This window comes from Poecilia formosa, unplaced genomic scaffold (genome assembly GCF_000485575.1).
Source record: "Poecilia formosa unplaced genomic scaffold, Poecilia_formosa-5.1.2 Scaffold6, whole genome shotgun sequence".
NCBI lineage: Eukaryota > Metazoa > Chordata > Actinopteri > Cyprinodontiformes > Poeciliidae > Poecilia > Poecilia formosa.
Genome location: NW_006799945.1, coordinates 3992852 through 4011274, shown reverse-complemented (window position 1 = coordinate 4011274; position 18423 = coordinate 3992852). Strand labels below are relative to the sequence as shown.

General features: G+C 39.6%; 1 protein-coding gene across 4 annotated transcripts in view; it reads left to right on the top strand.

Moving 5' to 3' along the window:
- The window catches only part of unc5cb (unc-5 netrin receptor Cb), a 148437-nt gene that overhangs the window by 112958 nt on the left and 17056 nt on the right, over window positions 1-18423 (top strand). Inside the window, exons 5-8 of one of the 4 annotated variants that reach the window (XM_007568483.2) lie at window positions 6098-6278; window positions 9479-9646; window positions 9923-10087; window positions 15241-15297. In XM_007568483.2, the coding sequence (XP_007568545.1) occupies window positions 6098-6278; window positions 9479-9646; window positions 9923-10087; window positions 15241-15297 (571 nt within the window). The remainder of the gene's footprint in view (window positions 1-6097; window positions 6279-9478; window positions 9647-9922; window positions 10088-15240; window positions 15298-18423) is intronic. The other 3 variants (XM_016679987.1, XM_007568490.2, XM_016679992.1) reach the window with 3 other exon arrangements.

Below are 18423 nucleotides of genomic sequence, written 5' to 3'. Positions count from 1 at the left end.
CAAATAAAAAGTCTTTACACATGCAGATGTTTACACAAGGGCTCCTCAGATCCAGGCCTTAAGGGCTGGTGTCCTCCAGCTTTTGGATGCATCACTCGTCCAACACACCTGCATCAGATGCATCAGATGGATGAATTACCCCCTCAGTATTCAGTAAAGTTCTCCAGAGGTCTGCTAATGACCTGATTATTTGGCTCGTAGTGCCGAAGCAAAGACATGCACCTAAAAGTTGTAGGACACCGATATCCCCCTAGGACTGGAGACGCAGACCCCTGTTCTAGACTTATAATTAAAGAAAAACACATCTTTAAAAATGGTCATTAAGGACCACAGATACAGTTTTGGCTCATTGTGTGCAAAATATTGAGAAATGACAAACATCTTAAGTCTTTTGCACGTCAGTGTAAAAGTATTCATGTGTTTTGGACTGTTTCACATTTTGCCTCAGTATGAGAACAAACTTCTCTGTGTTTCAGAGACCAACGTAGGAAAAGTACAATTGTGAAGTTTAAGAAAAAATAACGCAGCTCTATGAATATGTTTTACAGATAAATATACACAAAGTTTTTTTACTCTCTTTAATACCACTTTAATAAAATTCAGTGCAGTCTTTTGCCTTCAAAAGCCGCCTAATTGCTTGAACATTGCTTTTTGCTGAGGCCTTGGAAATGTATTAGGGAATATTAGTGACACGTCAGAGAAAAAGTTTAAAGAGGTTTAAAACTGGGTTAGTTTACAAAGCAATGTTCTGGACTTTTAACATTACACAGATTACAGTTCAGTCGATCATCAAGAAATAGAGTTAACCGTAAAGCTACCAAGCTGTTACCATGACGGGCTGGCAAGGAAGCAGCAGCAAGGCCCACTGTTACTCTGGAAAAGCTGCAGAGATCAGATGTAAGGGATTCCATTTATTTAAATTAGTGGATTTTTCTATCTTCAGGTGAAACACTTCCTGTTAGAAACGTAACACTGCACATTACCTCAGACACCCCATTTCCACAATGACGGTCACAACATGATGCGGTGGGGATTTCTTCCTTCAGAGGGAATGAAAAGCTAATAAAAATGTATTGGGATTGTGGCTGGAGCATATCATTAGAAGAAGACCAAGACTGTCTCAAGACTGTTGCAGAGGTTTGCCTGCCAGCAGGACATAAACAAACAGCCAGAATTACAAAAATCTAATGAGGAATTTTCTGCAAAATTTCTAAACTTGTTCACAGATATCCAGACGTGGGAGTTTGAACTATATTGCAAAGCAGAGTGAGCAAATACTTATGCTTTCAGGTGTGTGAAGCTGGCAGAAACATAGATCGATGCTGCACTTGCAGCAAATGATGGTTTTACGAAGAACTGACTCACGGTGACTAAAATATACAGCATATATAAATTGTTCAAGACTAAAACTAATCAAGATTTTCTTCGCACATGCTGCTTTATGTTGGACTATCACGTAAAGTCATAATAAAAAAAAGTAGTTAGGTTTACAAAGTTAAAATTATTGGTAATGTTCAGCTTATTTATTTTGCTTTTTGCGATGTCCAACACATTTTGATCCTGACCATGCTGGTCTTTTTCATTGCTTTAGGTTAATTATGATGTTTTTTTTTTGTTTTGTTTTTTTTCTGTCATTGCGAACCTTCTTCTGATAACCAGTTAGGTCTTCGCAGCTCCACCTATAACCCCAAAACGCTCCCATCTTTTATTCTTTCATGTCCATCCTCAACCCTCTCCAATGATGGATCAAGTGTATATTTTGAAACGGTGGTAACTGTTATCGTACAGAGGCACCTGCTCCCCCGTCTCCGTTCTGTTTTTCCCTGCATTGCTCCTTTTTTTCACATCTTCCTCTCCTCCACTCTGGGTCTAAGTTTCCATCTCGCTGTCTGTCACTTGGCTGTATCCGATGACAGCTGACATGTGGCAATTTCCCGGTCGTTAATGACAAGAAATGTGCCAATTACCTCTCTGGATGTTTCGCTGCCAATCAGACACTAACGAGCTGTGAGAGTGTGTCTTTGCATGGGCGTGCAAGTTTGTGCATCTGCACATGTGCACGCTTTTACGTCTGCTGGCATCAAAGAAGATTGGCGAATTGCAAAAAGAGCTATAGTGTTTTGCAGACTTTGATCTTGTGAAATTTGCTGAAAATTGTTTTGCCATTTTCTCTTGGTTTTTGGCACAGGATTAAATATTGGTGATCTGTTGTTACTTTTGTTCACGCTTTCCAGTTTATAACATAAAATTCTGCCACAATCTTTTTCCTTGTCACTCTTTTTTTCCTTCCCGCCCCTCCATCTGCACTGAAAGGTTCTTTTGTTCAAATTTTAATTACCTTTTCCCGTAAAAGTGCTCTTGACATCTGAACGCAGCACGTCTGGAAAGTCTGCCTCTATGATTGGTGAAAATTGGATAACCACCTCTTTGTATCTACTGTCAATCTCTATTTCTCACCAAAAACCCCCTTCTGATGCTTTTTACCAGCGCCTTCTTCTCGGCGTCGACTTACGCAAGTACGAAGAGAGAAAATATTTATCATGTCAAGTAAAAAAAAAGAAAGAAAAAAAAGACCCATTCTTTCTCTTGTTTGCATCATTTAATTTGTTCTATTCAGGACTTTTTCAGCACAAGAACAAAAGACACAGAAAGTGACAATGAGATCACTGTCAAATCTTTGTTCTCTAAACTCCCGGGCCCTTCTCTCTCCCTCTCTTTCTGGCAGAATATTTTTCTTTTCATTCAGAATTAAGACTAGATTTAATTTTAACCCAAATATCCACTAACAGCCTTTCCAGCCCCTATCACCTACGTGCTTTTAGATATTATTTAAAAATGACTTGCAGTCTGTTGTTGTTTCCTGGTATTTTTGTTCTATAATCTTGACTATTTCTAAACATACTTTAGACCTATTTAATAACATTATACGATAAAAGTAAAAGACCCTGCAGATCACTGAACTCCGACGATGTGATGCTCAATTCCTGAAAATCACGACAGATGTCCACCTGCAGCTTCAGCAGGTGTCAGGACAAGTAAGTTGAAATGAAATAGCAGGAGCAGATTTAGCCGCTGTGGCCTAGGATGACTAATTATAAATTGTATAGATGATCACCTTTCACAAGAGCCAGCTCAAACTTTGGCTGGCGCAGATTAAAACTGATAAGAACACAACTACAAACACAAAGTAATTTGCATCCAATCGTCAGATTTCTAATGGGATAAATATACATTTGTATATAGATTTTTTTTATTACAGTGTACTGTATCTTACAACGTTTGCATGTACGATGATCAGGAAAATGGGTAACTGAATGAGATTTTCTCTTTGATTTCAAGTAAACCCAAGATTATTTGTACCTTTGCCAGATTTTGAATGAAACCGTTTTTGAGTTTATTAGGCCTCCTTGTTATCGTCCTAATCTTTTGATCCCTGCACAGATTCTCTATCAAATTCAAGTCTGGGTTTTGTTTGGCCCAGTTCAAAATATTTATATCATTTCCAATGAGATTAAAACAAATTACTTTTTTTTTAATGCCAAATAGTTCCAGCACTGCAATGTTTCAGGGAAGTTTAAATCTCTAAATGTACAAGGTCTTCATCTGAGTAAAACATTAATATTCTTAGGAGAAAGCCTTTTAAGCATTAGTATTTGAGAAGTTTTTTTTTTCTTTTTAATTCGATAAACTAAATATTACATTTTAAAAATAAATGAATAACTATGCAAAAAATTAAAGTAAAGCAACATTGCAAATGGGTATAAAAAGATATATTTTGCCTTTACACTGCTCATGTCTCTCTTGGTTTGTTTTTTTTTTTATTCAAACAGCATGAGCTCAAATGAGCTCTGCCTTAAATTATCAGTGCTTTATATGAAAACCTACATTTTAACCCAGCAAACTTGGTGATAGACAGTTTATTGCATCCTCCATTCTTTGCAATAAAAATAATGCTGCATTTAATTGCAGCAAAATCAAATAAGCGAAAGGTTTAGTTTCCGTTTGGAGACAGACAGCGGTGGAATCGTATCCCTCCTGGCTCCATGAAATTGATTAGGCTGATACATGTTTATGAAGGAAAACACTCATAAACACCAAATCTGCAGAGAAGACGCATCAAGAATATGGAGGTTTACTGTAAACCGCCGCTCATATAAAACTCACACCCGCTGTTTGTTGAGACTCAGGTATGCTGTGGGAGTAGAGTGTTATGAGATGCATCATGTTGATGTTGCACACCTTGATTTGAAAGGCGTTTAGTGTGAAACGCTAAGGAAAGTTTTTTTTGTTGTTTTTTTTCTCAGGCATATTCAGCGTGTTCCCGCTGGATGAGAGGAAGCAGGCGTTCTGCAGAGGTGTTATGCCGCAGGCGTCTCTTAATGTTTGTCACCTCAGACTGAGGCAGATAGTGGTGGAGCTGGTACCCCGCTTCAAGCGTAGCACCTGGTGCATTTTCACAAATCAGTCAATCTTCTCTTTCAAGAGACTTCTAACAGTGGTGGTCTTATAACAATGGCCAATTGTGCGTCAGATGGTGTTTCTGTAGATATCCAACAACAGTGGCTGTTTTGTCTTGGCAGGACTCATATCAGGTTATTGCCCCACTTTTGGAGATACTTTATCTCCCCTCAGAAGGACTTATCATCCAGCCTTATCTTCGTCTGTTCTCCTCATCAAGTCCCACTCCTAGCGGGGTACCTCGATGCACAGGAAGGTAGCCTGTTTGCCAGGCGTCCTCATCGCTGGACAGTTCCTTTGAAGAAAACCAAACACCCAGGAAATATGTCTGAATCAAAGTGACTGCAGAAAGCGAGAAAGGCACGTGTTGTTCTTTTGAAGAATAAGAAAGGGGGAAAAAAAAACTCTGAACCTTCACACCTCTTAAAGAGAAAAGGGGGGATCTTGGAGAATTACAGTCAAATAAAGGCTCCAAATGATTCCTTGTTCCGCAATGGAGCCGGGAGTTCAATATCGGAGTGATTCAGAGAAATGAAACTCATAAGGAAAGGTCAGAGAGCCTCTTGGCTTTCGCAGTTGTAGAGAGTTTGCCTTTCTCCGCTGCCTGACAATGCTGCTGTTACTGTAGTGCTTAGTTCTGGGGAGGAATAAAAAGAGCATGATAGCTATTGACTTTTTGTAGTCAGACCTCTGAGACATAAACAACGGTGCTGTAATCCTGGCTTTCACTGCTATCTGAGAAATTGGACAGAAACAGGAAAAACTATGGCAGTTTAAATGCTTCAACGATTGTGAGTGTTTCTCCTATAATTTAATGAGGTCATTCTGTCTGTTATTTATCGTCTTTTCCAGTGGCGGTTCTTGCATGAATGCTGCCATAGTCGAGCCCCTTTTTCTTCACCTACGTAGATATCCAGGCATTCATTCATTGTTTTTGACTGCGTAAATCTTTGCAAGAGTGTTTGGGTTGTCACACCTTTAGAGTTGATGTTTAACCCGTCCTGCATGTTTTTGGACTGTGGAACAAGGGCAACGCCCCCAAAGAGAACCGACACATACATCGGGACAACTTCTGAAATCCTATTCAGAAAAGACGCTCAGCTTGGATTTAAGCACAGACCCTTGTTGCTGCACAGAACCCGTTCTAACCAACTGTAGTCTGTTTGTTTTTTTAGTTAGGATTGTCCACAAATGACTTGTTTACATATTGTGATTGTTTTGTTTGTGTCAGTTTTAGGTTGCCCTGTCACCAAAAACATATCTAAAAGATTTTTAGTGACTGTTTTTGACTAGCAGAAGTCCTAAACTGCATTTTAAAGAATCTGTGTTCAGTGCATCATAATCCAGGTTTAGTTTGACCACTCTATGTATTTTATTCAAATTTTGAACTACATTTGGTCACAGATAGTCTTTAGCTTAGCATTGAAATTCAGCGTCATTACTTCTGTAAGCCATTTGCAGAGTACGACCATATTTTCTTTCAGCGTATGTACTAGATGGGGAAAAAATAAGCAATATAAATCCCTGCTGAGTTCAATGTAGGAATACATAAAACCATTACTGCTCATGTTTTTCACCCCAAAATACTGGCTGTTGTATTTTTTTATTTTTTTATAATTTTTTTCCATTTCATTTTTAGGTGGAGTGGCTAAAGAATGAAGAAGTTATTGATCCTGCAGACGACAGAAACTTCTACATCACCATCGACCACAACCTGATAATAAAACAGGCCCGCCTCTCCGACACCGCCAACTACACCTGCGTGGCGAAGAACATTGTGGCCAAAAGACGCAGCACCACCGCCACAGTTATTGTCTACGGTAAAACTCATGTCTTACACGCCGGTTCCAACTTTTCATAACTCCAACTCAGTTCTTCAGGCGTCTTTCAAACAGTTTAGTAATGCTCACGGTTTTTGACAGTGTTAATCTGATAATTCACCAACTCAAAAGCTCAGCCATTTGATCTGAAAAACTTCCACATCAGCCACATGACAGGTTTGTGAAGTCAGAGGAAAAAGTGTTGAATCCTGTCACAAGGTCGGCTCAAGTCAAAATAAATCAAATTTCAAAGACGCTGTGCGCGAAGTGGGAATCAGTCTGTCACCTGTAGAGAGTAACATTCGCTCATTTTGTTTCTGCCGGAAGGTGTGTGGGGAGCAGAGGATTTACGGTTTTCTGAACTGTGAGAGAGGTGTAGATGTAGCTGAGCCGTTCTTAAAGAGACCCCCGCTGTGGCTCCTGCATAGCCTCAGCTACCGTCTCCCCAACATCAACCAGCTTGGTTCTTACCGCACAGCATGGCTATAAAGATAAACTCCAGCAAGTGTAGGAGGCTCAAGACTGAACAAATGACACATAAAACAAATGTTCTTTAGATACAATATCGTTGTGTTTGAGTGAAAATAGCTTGATAGCTCAATTAATCACAACTTACGGCTTCTGTCTTCTTTGTTCAATTTGTTCCAGACTGCAAACTGCTCACAGCTATTATACTCTATAAGAATACCTCTGATAACTTTTTTTTTATCATATGTATTTCAGCTTTTAGTCTATCCTAGCTATGTAAATTTCCATGTCTTCTGTTGAAAAATATGTACAACAGCGAAAAGGATTGTAAGATATGCAAGAACTCAACTAAAAATTGCAGAAAAGGGATAATGTCACACAGGGAAAACCAAACTCCCATCATGATTGCATACCACTATAGCCAACCAAGATGAAAGTTTTGGGATCTTACAAGGTGGAGGATTTATATCTCATTTTACCCAGTGAGCAAGAGAGAATCATGAGAAATCTTGTCTTGGTAACAGACCAGCACTCTAACCTGATATTTGAAAACGCTCAGTGGCAAGCTTAAGTAATGGCTGATGATAGAAATTGTAATTGAAAGGAAAAGAAAAAAAAAAACTCTGTCAGCCTTTCAGTTGATGCAATTTCTGCCCCATGTCTCTCCACTGTTACCGGTTTTATTTAATGACAGCTAACTTTTTTTACAAACAGCATCTTAAATAAACACTATAGCAGTCTTTTCTTTTCTGAAAACCTTATGGTGCTTTTTGCTTTATACTGTTTCTAAATGCTTTGCAAGACAGCAGTGTCACTATATTTCATACTTTCAAGTTGGAAGGCTTTCGAGGGTTAAACAACATGATAAATGTCCTTTAAATACAGATGCAGTAGACACACATAAATAATACAGAAGTGACCAGATGCTTGCAACCGATACTGCCACCAGGGTGAAGTTTCAAATCCATAATCTTCTCATCTCTTCCTTCCATCCCCGACTCTCTCCTGGACCTGCAAGTGGTGTTGCATTCATAGAGGGACTTTGTTTTTGTTTATCAACTATTTTTCACAGCTGAGTGGATACTGAGAATAATGTAGCCATTTGGGGATCAGTGCAACAGTAATGTACAAATGTAGGAGAGCAGATTTCAGGCACAAGGCTTTCATGTCACCAGCACAGTCTTTTAGGATTAAGTGTCAAAAAAGTGCTTTGATGTCAGCTCATTCTTTTCATTTCATACATTCAAGTACAATTGTGCTGCATGTGTAAGTATTCATACTGCCCCATGCAGCAGGATGGAAATACCCTACGGATGAGGGAGAGTTGTTTGATACTAGTGATTGTTGGGGGTGGGGGTGGAACTGAGATGGATTTGCAGTATTTCCAAACCAACTCACAAAAAGGACACTGGGAAGAGGAGATGACAACAAAATCTGGGTTTGGAGAGAGACAATGAGCGAAGGAGAGAAGACGGAGCTCTAATCCCCCGTAGGAAAGAAAGAAAGAAAGAAAGAAAAAGAAAAAGACAGCGCAGAAATCTTGGCTCTCCTTCGAGACCAATGTTTTTTAGGAGGGGGTTTTCCACTCACCATGTCACATTTGAAAGTTGTTGGCTCCGAGGGGCCCGGTTTCACCATCTCAAATGCCGCAGACTTGTTCTCAGCCACAAGCCCTGGTGTCACTCTGCACTGGATTTAGCTGCCGACAGAGATGGATGAGGGAGGTAAGAGAGGCATTAGGAGGAATCAGTGAATGGAAAAGGCAGCAACTGGACCAAAATTGACACGCTGGCCGCATCAGATAGTAATCACCCAAGATTGTCACGGCCCAAATGCAAAATCTGAACAGTTAAAACATGTTATATTATGCAAGCATGACTGGACATGAGCTTTCTTAGTAGTGGATTCTTTTACTTCACAAAAACAACATTTGTTTAACCTAATATTTTAGAGAAAACCCTCTTATTTAATGTTAAATTGATATATATTTTTAACCATAAAGGAGGCTACAGCATATTAGTATTAATGTATCATGTCTAATTGATGCAGAGAGTGGTGGAAAGACACTGAGATGGCCAAAAAAAGAGTCAAAAATATGTGGGTCATACTTTTGACTCATAAGTAATATCATCATTGTAGCTTTCAGCAGTGCTGTTACAGTTACATCATATTTCCATGATGCCACGCAGACCCAATTAGGATGATGCTACCAATTTACGCGAGAGCATACTGGTAAACATCTCTGCCAGCAATTCAGTCATTCAAAATTATTATGGAGTTGACATTTTATAATACCTTTAGCCTCCTGCGTTAAGAATTAGCTAAATGAGCACAGCTTTGATTGGTCTGTGCAGAGTAAGTAGACCTTTGCATTAACATTTCCAAAAGACTGCCGACATTCTCTAATCCAGCGTAATCCAGCATAGAATTGGACTTTAACCTCCTAACTGTCTTGAGGACATTGGTGTCCTCGTAGAACCATCATGGGATATGAAAGCATTTTTGGGGGAAAGATAGGACAGCCTGAGTGAAGAGTCTAAGTTTTTGTAGAAAATATATCTAGAATCTTCTTAATCCTCTGTGCTTCCAGTCTCTATTTTTACTAACTACTAATCATTGATTAGTTACTGGATGATCCCCATCTATCACTTTAATCACCAGATGACTCTTTTTATTTAATTCATTTGTTCATGCTCCTGAGTTGAAGCCTCTTTTAACCTTTTTTTTTCCAGTAAATGGTGGATGGTCAACATGGACAGAGTGGTCAGTGTGTAACAGCCGCTGTGGCCGCGGTTACCAGAAACGGACGCGCAGCTGTACCAACCCAGCTCCTCTGAACGGAGGTTCAATCTGTGAAGGACAGGGCATCCAGAAGCTGCCATGCAATCCTCTCTGCCCAGGTATGGCAACAACAACAACAACAACAACAACAACAAATAAACAAAACAAAACAATACACCCACTTATTTATGGGCTAAAAAGGGTTCAGCAGCACAAGAACTGACTGCATAACATGATGCAACTTGTGCTTGCATATTGTGTCTCCATGCTTACATGTACCTATTCTCGCTGTTTCAATCAACTCCACTCACTCACCCGCTCATGCGCTCATTTGTCTCCGTCTTCCTCATTTCACTCATTCGACCCTCATCCATGTCCTGTCTACTGTGTGATAGTGGATGGCCTGTGGACAGAGTGGAGTAAGTGGTCCACCTGTGGGACAGAGTGCACCCACTACAGGAGGAGGGAATGCAACGCCCCGGCACCCAAAAACGGAGGGAAGGACTGTGAGGGCGTGGTGCTCCAGTCTAAGAACTGCACCGACGGGCTGTGCATGCAGAGTGAGTACCCATACTAATCCTGCGCTACTCTCTCTGAACCCGCCGATCCAGAGGAGTCTCTCCGCCTTTTGACCAGAAGTTTTCGCTGTGCTCTTTCATCGCCATGTGCTTCACACCCACATGTAACACTTTCGCCTTGTCTATCACTCAGCTTTTCTTCACCTCACTCAGAAAAAACAAGAGCAGAAGCTGGAAAGCCTCTGTCTTTATCTGTCTCATTTTATTCACATTTTCTTTTTTTCTTTTTTTCCCCCAAAAATACTGAGCTTCATCCCCAGGAGAACATCTGGTGGTATCCTGTAGTTTATATGCACTCATCAAATGCATTGGCTGATTTATTTGAACTGCTCTTTTACCTGGGTGGATTGATTACCAAAAACTTCACTTAATTTAATAAAACAAGAACTTTGTGTACAATTTTGAACTTATTCAGAATTTTCTCTGTTCCACACAGGGATATAATTACATATTCAAAATGGTGAAAACCCCCAAACCAGAGAACACGTACAGCCCTACTGCACAGAAGAAATACAGGTCACATCCAACAAAAGGCGAATGGAGACAACAACATGGCAAGAAACGTGTAAACAATTGGAATACATGACATAGACAGAGGACAAATCAGGAGCATAAATACTGGGAAGGTAATTTGTGGAGTGGGAGCAGGTGAGATAGATTAAATGAATGTGGAACAGCTGCAGGGAAGAATAAAAATAGACACTTAATGAGGAAATGACAAAACACCAGCAAACACAGGGAGAATGTCCTGATCAGACGAACAGTGATTAAATAAAACATGACCAAATGCCAAAGTCTTAACAAATACAATAAAAGTGAACAGGAACAAGATGTGAAAGACACTTGAGAGAAACCGAGCTGTTAAAACCAAACGGGGCCTACAAACTAAAAACAGAACCAAAACTAGATACTTTTTGGTTAATGTGTGTCCATATTTGAGCCCAGCTGTAAAATTTTTAACCCTGTTACAAAAAGTGGAAATCCTCGATCATTTCAAACTTGTGCATCATCCAATTCTTATTTTTAACAATCGTTGATCTTGGAGGTTTTATCATCATTCCACCGTGGGAAAAGAGTGGCTTCGATAAATCTTGAAAAGCCCAAAATGAACTACATTGATACCCCTGATAAATACACGTATATCTCTGACCAGAACTGTATATGTAATTTTGAGCTGTGCTCTGGGAAGTTCTGGCACACGCTGTATTTAGGCTTGCTCTGAAATATTCATTTACTGGTCTTACTGTGTTGATGTTGACAAAACAACAGATAAAAGCCAGTTTGTGGTGAAGCCAGACCTTTTTTTTTTTTTTTTTCCCCTCGCAAGCAGAGAATTGTTTACTTATGCCGTTTCTGCCAGGAAGTTAAAAACAGCTGCACGGTTTGCCTAATCCAACAATCCTGCTCCCACTTATTTATAACACATTCGCAGATTGAAATCATGAATTTATAGCTTTGATGTGTGTGTGTTTACGACATGGCTGGGCCGTCGCAGGGTGAAGTATTTGGGCCCTTCGGCTTCGTCTGAGTAAATGATCTTTGCCATCTTTTCTTCAACAACAAGAGGAAGGGGATGAGCTGTGGAGAGAGGCAAATGCTGCACAGAAACTGAGTTAGACCCTGTCTAGTTTTATAAAACTCTCTTGCAATAAACATCTTTGGAGGTGTTAGATCCAATCACTGTCACTTGCGCCTTCATCATGTGTAAACCTATTACAGATGGTGATTGTGACACTAATTATATAACACAGGCTCAGCTGCTAGGTGTCTTAAATTTAATAGAGCTGGCAAACACTTTGTGCAGCTTCTGTTGCACCACATTGTAAATGGCTACTAGTTGCAATGCATCACAAGTTAGAGTCAACATTATATTACTAATCAAAGTCCATATTTATTAAGTAAATAAATGTGTCTGCCGAATATGAGGCCAGGAAGTGTCGGCATCCAGAGAGTGGATTGCATTAGCTGATTTTGTTGAGCGTTATGCGTAGCTTTGCAGAAGAAGCACTCCAGCCCTCGGGACTTTTAATAAGCATTTTGTCACATTAAAACTACAAACTTTATATTGCTTTTATTTGGATATAAAGGCCAAAATGTACATTGGACATTTCAGGGGTGAAATTGTGGGGAAGTTTTCTGGAGGAGCTGCAGAGATCCATAGCTCAGGTGGGATAATCAGACAGCAGGACTCCTCTCAGTCACATATCTGGGATCTATTGAGTAGCAAAAAGAAACCTAATGTTGACAGAAAGAAGACATATTAAAGTCTGGCAGAAGCCAGTTAGGGAACAGCCGATATGGGAGAAGATGTGCTGCCCAAAAGAGACAATCTTGATTATACTATCCTAGATATGAGACATGGTAATGGCAGCATAATGCTGCAGCAATGCTTTTCTTCAGCAAAAGCTGCAATTAGATGTGATGGGAAGATGGATGGAGCTAAATATGGAGCCCCATCCATCCAAGGTTCACCTTCCAATGGGACAACACCTCGGATCGTACAACCAGACCTGCCGTCAGACAGTTTTGATTAAAAAAAAACATATTCTATATATACAAAGTCTATATATAAAAATAATTTGGCATCTGTAACAAGACTCGAAAAAGCATATTCACAGACATTCTTCCTCTAATCTCAGTAAACATAAGCTACTTTGTTAAGAAGAACAAGGAGCTGTGGATCAGTAGTGCTGCAAAGCTGATAGAGACACCCTGAAAGATTTTCAGTTGTAATTACAGAAAAAACCGGCTCTGAGTCTGAGGTTTGAATACAAATACACACCACAAAGATTTATGTTTATACAAAAAAAAAAAAAAGTTGAATTTACTTCATAAAATTTAATGTTGATCTGTTACATGAAATCCCAACAAAATGTTCTGGTTTGTGATTCTAATTTATAAAGTTTAAGACAAGAACAGAAAAACTATTTAAAAAAAGTGTGCGGAGAAGGCTGTGAAAGAAAGTGCAAGACTGTGAATGCGTTGTTTTTTGTTTTTTTTTGCTTCAGCATAACAACATATTTAACCCAACTCTCACCTGCCTCTGTTCTCGCCCGGCTCAGCTCCACATGTCCCAAAAGCATTAGTTCTTGGAGGATTGATGGCCAGTTTGCCGAGAATATAAAGCCATAATGATATAGATTCAGGATCATTTCAGAGATTGATTTTTTTTGGGAAGCTAAGAGGCCAGAGCCACTTACGCCAATGCTAACGACCATTTCCACAAGCATTTAGGAGAACGGCCCATTATCTGAAAGCTCATGTTATGGCAAATATGATTGGGAATGGAAGTTGTGTGCAATCCGAACTCACCTCGGACGGTTGATTCGCTCCCTGCAGTGCTGAGCTGGAATCTGAGCAAACACGTGTCTGTGGATTTCGTTGCAGTTTGATCTTATTTTCTGATGTTTGAATTTATTTAAATCACTTCAATTGCAGTCCATCACAGAGCTCTGCCTGAAGGAATCCGATCCGGCCGGAGCTTGAAACAGAGCCTGATGCTTCGGGCATCCATAACTCCTCACTGTAGAAACACAACTGACCCCAGTAAAGAAGGAAAGAGTTGTGTGATAATTTACTTTGCTTGTTTATAGCGTTTTAACAGTCAGGGAGTTTTGGGGTGTTACATTTACTAAAGTTAAATATCGTAAAATTGATCCGAAAAGGGTTGCACTCTGCACATTCAGAGAAAACCTTTGGATTTCTAACTTGTTTTTCTGCTACCACAGTTCGCCATGGGTGACCCGTCTGTGTTTGGCACTTCCCCTGTGGTCTGAATTCATATGTTGTTTGCCGAGCATCCGGTAACCCCGCTCGCAGACATGACATTTTCTTGACATATCGATCCGCAGAACAGGGAAATCCAGACACCAACAAGGGCGCACGCTTTATTGCTGTGAGACGAGACGGCACAATCGCGATGCCAGGCTTGATTTCTGCTATTTACACTTTGTCTTAAAGGTCTTGATCAAATTGTCTCCGGATTGTTGGTTTCACATAGATTAATAAGTAGCAGAGACTGAAATTAACCTTTTAAATTTTTCAATAAGGGCTCTTTTCGCAGACAAAAGATAGGCCTCCAAGATTGGAAAATTGTCAAGCTTAAGGAGTAATGTTCAACACTCACATTGATTACCTGTGCTATGATCCCAACTTCCTTCCTGGATCTACAAGTAGAGTAAAAAAAGAAAAAAGGATTTTTTATTTTTTTTTTCTGTCTGGAGCTGCTTGTTTTCCTCTGGAGCCCATCCACTAAAGAAGCCATTATGCTGGTTTTCCAGTCCTCTCAGTCTGGATGTATGGAAACTCCACAGGATGGGTTCAGAAGGGGCATCCGCTTACTGTCGCCTGCATCCCCAACGCCTGATTGCATGCACCGACCTCATCTATTACATCATTGATTTTCCTGTCAGTCCACTTGTCTTCCTGTGGCACTCTCCCTTTCCAATAAGGATTTCATTGTTTGTATAGTTGTTTATGGATGTCTCGGGGAGACTGAATATTATGTGTGCTTGTGCGCTGGCTCTGCCTTTCAGCCCGGCTCCGGCTAAAGCTCCTAAAATACCAGCAGGAGCCAGAAAACCTTCTATGCCGAAGATTTCCTAAATCTCGCAATCGCACGTGTCCAATATTTCTAATCGCTGTCCTTCAGCTTTCTCCTCTTTCGGCTTTCCTAACATAATCATTCCTTTTATCTCGTGCACTAACGTCTCCATCCACCTTCCGGTGACAGATGCAAGGCTGTAGGTTCTATTGACTCTGTTGGAGCTCGTACTTTATCAGCCCCTCCATTCCCCTCACCTGCCAGCATCTGTCCTGCTGCTGCCGAAGCACTAAGCCCTCTTGATGGATCGTGCCGCTTCCTCAGAGAGCCTCCATGTTCTCCCCTGTTTTCCCTTCATTCATCTCTATACAGCATGCACAGATAGGGCAAGGAGAGGGGGGGGGCTAAATCAAGAGCGATCACATCCCCGTGTCATCGCTCTTGCTCATGGGTTTGTCGCTGTCTCATTTGTTGAGTTAGTTTTTCTGTTTGAAATTTGATTTTCATCATCCCTCTTTCTTTGCCCTCCCACCTTACCTCTCACGCCCTCCTCCCCATCCACAACCTTTTCTTTCTTTCTTTTTTTTTAAAGGTTCCTTATATCAGAAGTCTACTGAGGCTAATGACGAGGGTGATTTTGGAAATTCATGTGAGTTGTTTATTTTCATCATTTAATTTCTTTTTTTTTTCTTGTTGTTTGCTGTTATTCCCATGCATGTATATGTCTATGTCTCCACCTTTTGTTTTGTGTTTGTTGGTGGGGTTTTTTTTATAAGCAGCTTATGAATAAACTGTATTTGTCACTACAGTCAAACGAATTTGACATTGAAAATATAATAATAAATAATAATGCTTTTTATTCAAAGGCGCCTTTCAAAGCGCTCAAGATCACCGAACAGGAAGAAGAAACACTAAAATAAAACAAAACAACAAAAAATATGTCTGCAAAGTTGCTGTAAAATCATTAAAAATACTGCTTTCCAGCTTATATTTGTGCTTTAATTTTATCATCACTACTTAATTTCTACAATATCATCATAATATACCAACAAACAAGCTCTGTGTTGTTTTTTTCAAATATTTAAAGGAAATTGGTGAGTAAAAATGTAATTATTCAAGAGCATCACTTAAACTCCTTTGCACTAAGAACTAGTAGTCCACTACTAGTAGTAATTCAATAAATATTGATATTTATCAACAATATTAATCCAATCAGTTGCCACTGAGACATCAGTTTGGGTATCAGACTTTCTAAAGAGAGAATAGATATAAAAATCTTGTTCAGTCAGGATTTGTCTTTAATGAACTATTTGGCAATAATATTATAATGACATGTTTTACTGATAATGTGCAGATCACACTGGCCTGATTCACATCGGCCTAAACTGCTGTGGGTGATCTCAAAGATGGCATATATTTGGCACATCCAAATTGATGAATAGCGACCTTTGCATCGGAATGCATGCAGTCCATTCACCTATATTATTTTTTGATAAACGAGGACCAGACTGGGGGAAAAATAGTCAGGTCTCCCTTTGCCTTTCCAAAGCAGAAACTCTCCCAGATAATACTGAAACCTGCTTTTCTAGATTTAGTAAAACGATGCTTTTTTGAAACGCTACGAACTTTAGGGTTTTGGTTTCTCACTGTCTGCACTGAGCAGTACATCGGATTTCAACTTTGAGGCTGCATGTACACCTACTAGACAGTTTGAGGTGCACTTCACTAGTGGTGGATAGAAACTGATTTTCCCTTTAGAAGTGCTTTAATTTTATGTGGCGTAGATTGAAAAACTCTCTCAAGTCGGGCGATAATTTTTTAGAGATTTCGGTCCACATTGATTTAATCACATCACCCAGTTGATGTAAATTTATTGCCTCCATACCCATGATGCCACAGTGCAGTGAACTTGCTCTCATGTCATTATTCAATAAACCATTTCAAAGTTAATTTGAGGTTTGCAATATGGGATTGATACACTATTACATAGTCAGCAACAACACTCATTTGGTACTAAAAGGACTCAAACAGTGCTGAGAAGAATCCCTCACATTACATTACAAATGGTCGTTTGAGCTACAGTAATTCTCACTTGACATCCAAACGGAGTTTTCTGCCACATAGCTGCCATTTGCTGAATAATATTTTAGGGGTTTGTGCACAAAAATCTCAGTAGATCAGCGTATATTCTGAAATAATCCGACCAGCCCGAATGCAACAATAGCCATCAGAATTCCCTTTTTTTTCTCATTCATAATGCTCAGCTTGAACTTCTGCAGACCGCCTTCATCACATTTGGCAGCGGCTATTTGACTGGTTGATTCACCACTTGTGTTACCGAGAAATAAAATATGTGTATGCGCACATCAGGCAAATGTGTGCATCTTATTTAGGCACGTTTATCCCTTATTTAGACTCATATGTGCTTCTAAGATTATACCACTTTTAGAAAATGCCGTTTTCGTATTTGTGACGTAACAAAATCACATAAAAACGAATAAAACTAATAAATGTCACTATCACAGTCTGCATGTTATGCAAATTGCCAGAAAGCTCAATCCACAATTAGAATCCAGTCAGTTCTCTGAATGAATAAACTGTTTTCACCCTTATTTATCTTTTATATCAAAGTTATGTCAAAGCACTCTGTATGTATTTGATCGATGTCTTAAAAGTGCCAGAATATCATCAAAGCAGTCCTGGTTGTGTATTTACGTTGTACTTGTGGGTAGATTAGCGACACGTCAGAAAACGGAGCACTACTCTCGGTTTCCACAGGTTCTAAAAGTAGAATAGGAGGTAAGTATTTTAGTTTCCAGACGGCTCTCCTGTGGAACCAGCTCCCAGTTTTAGTCTGTGATGCAGGTCTAGTTTATGACTGGGCTTAAAACTTTTCTTTTGTATAAACATGACTAGAGACACACTTTGACTCTCCTTAGCTCTCTCTGCTATTATGATACTATAGATTTATGCTGCTGGGGAACATAATGGGCACTTTTTCACTTTGCAATATGCTCTTACTACTCTCTTAATTTTGCATTTTTTCAGCTTGTAGATTTAGGTTCGCTCTGTTTTTTTTTTTCTACATAGAAGTTACATCCTGTCTGGCTTTCTGATTAGCTGACATCTTCCTGAAGGGGACCTCTCTCCTGAATAAATCTTCCTGCGACCAACTGTAGTCGCAGCTTTCGCTCGTCGGATAAGCTTCAAATCGGACTAAGAACTTCATTGTTTTGCTCTATTCCTCTCCTAGATGAAGCCACTAGAGGAACTAATGCTGTCATTATTTCTTTTTTTTACTTTTCTTTAACATAGAAAATTCTTCTGGATCAGTGCTTCAGTGTTTAATTTTTCCCGGTTTTTTTGTATGTTTTCTCAAATCCCCCCAGTCAGTTGTGGCAGAAGGCCGTTCACGCAGATGAATTTTCCTTTCTGAGGTTTCCACATGCATGCTCAGTATGATGGATTGCTGCAAAGTTAGCGACACAATGCAGGCAACTTTCCACTATCAGCGACTTGATGCAATCTGCTGGGTTTCCTTAGAAAGAAAAAACACTTTTTAAACAATTTAAAGAATAAACTGAACTTGACAGCATTGTTTGACTTTTTTTTCATTTGTCTTGAGACAGCATGCTGTCAATTGGCGCTATATAAATAAACTGAATTGAATTCAAACATGGATAATATGTTCAGGGCTGTGCTGATTGGGTTAAAAACCTCTGCAGATGACTTCTTTTTTCTTGCACAATGTAAGATGAACCTTTACACAGAGGGC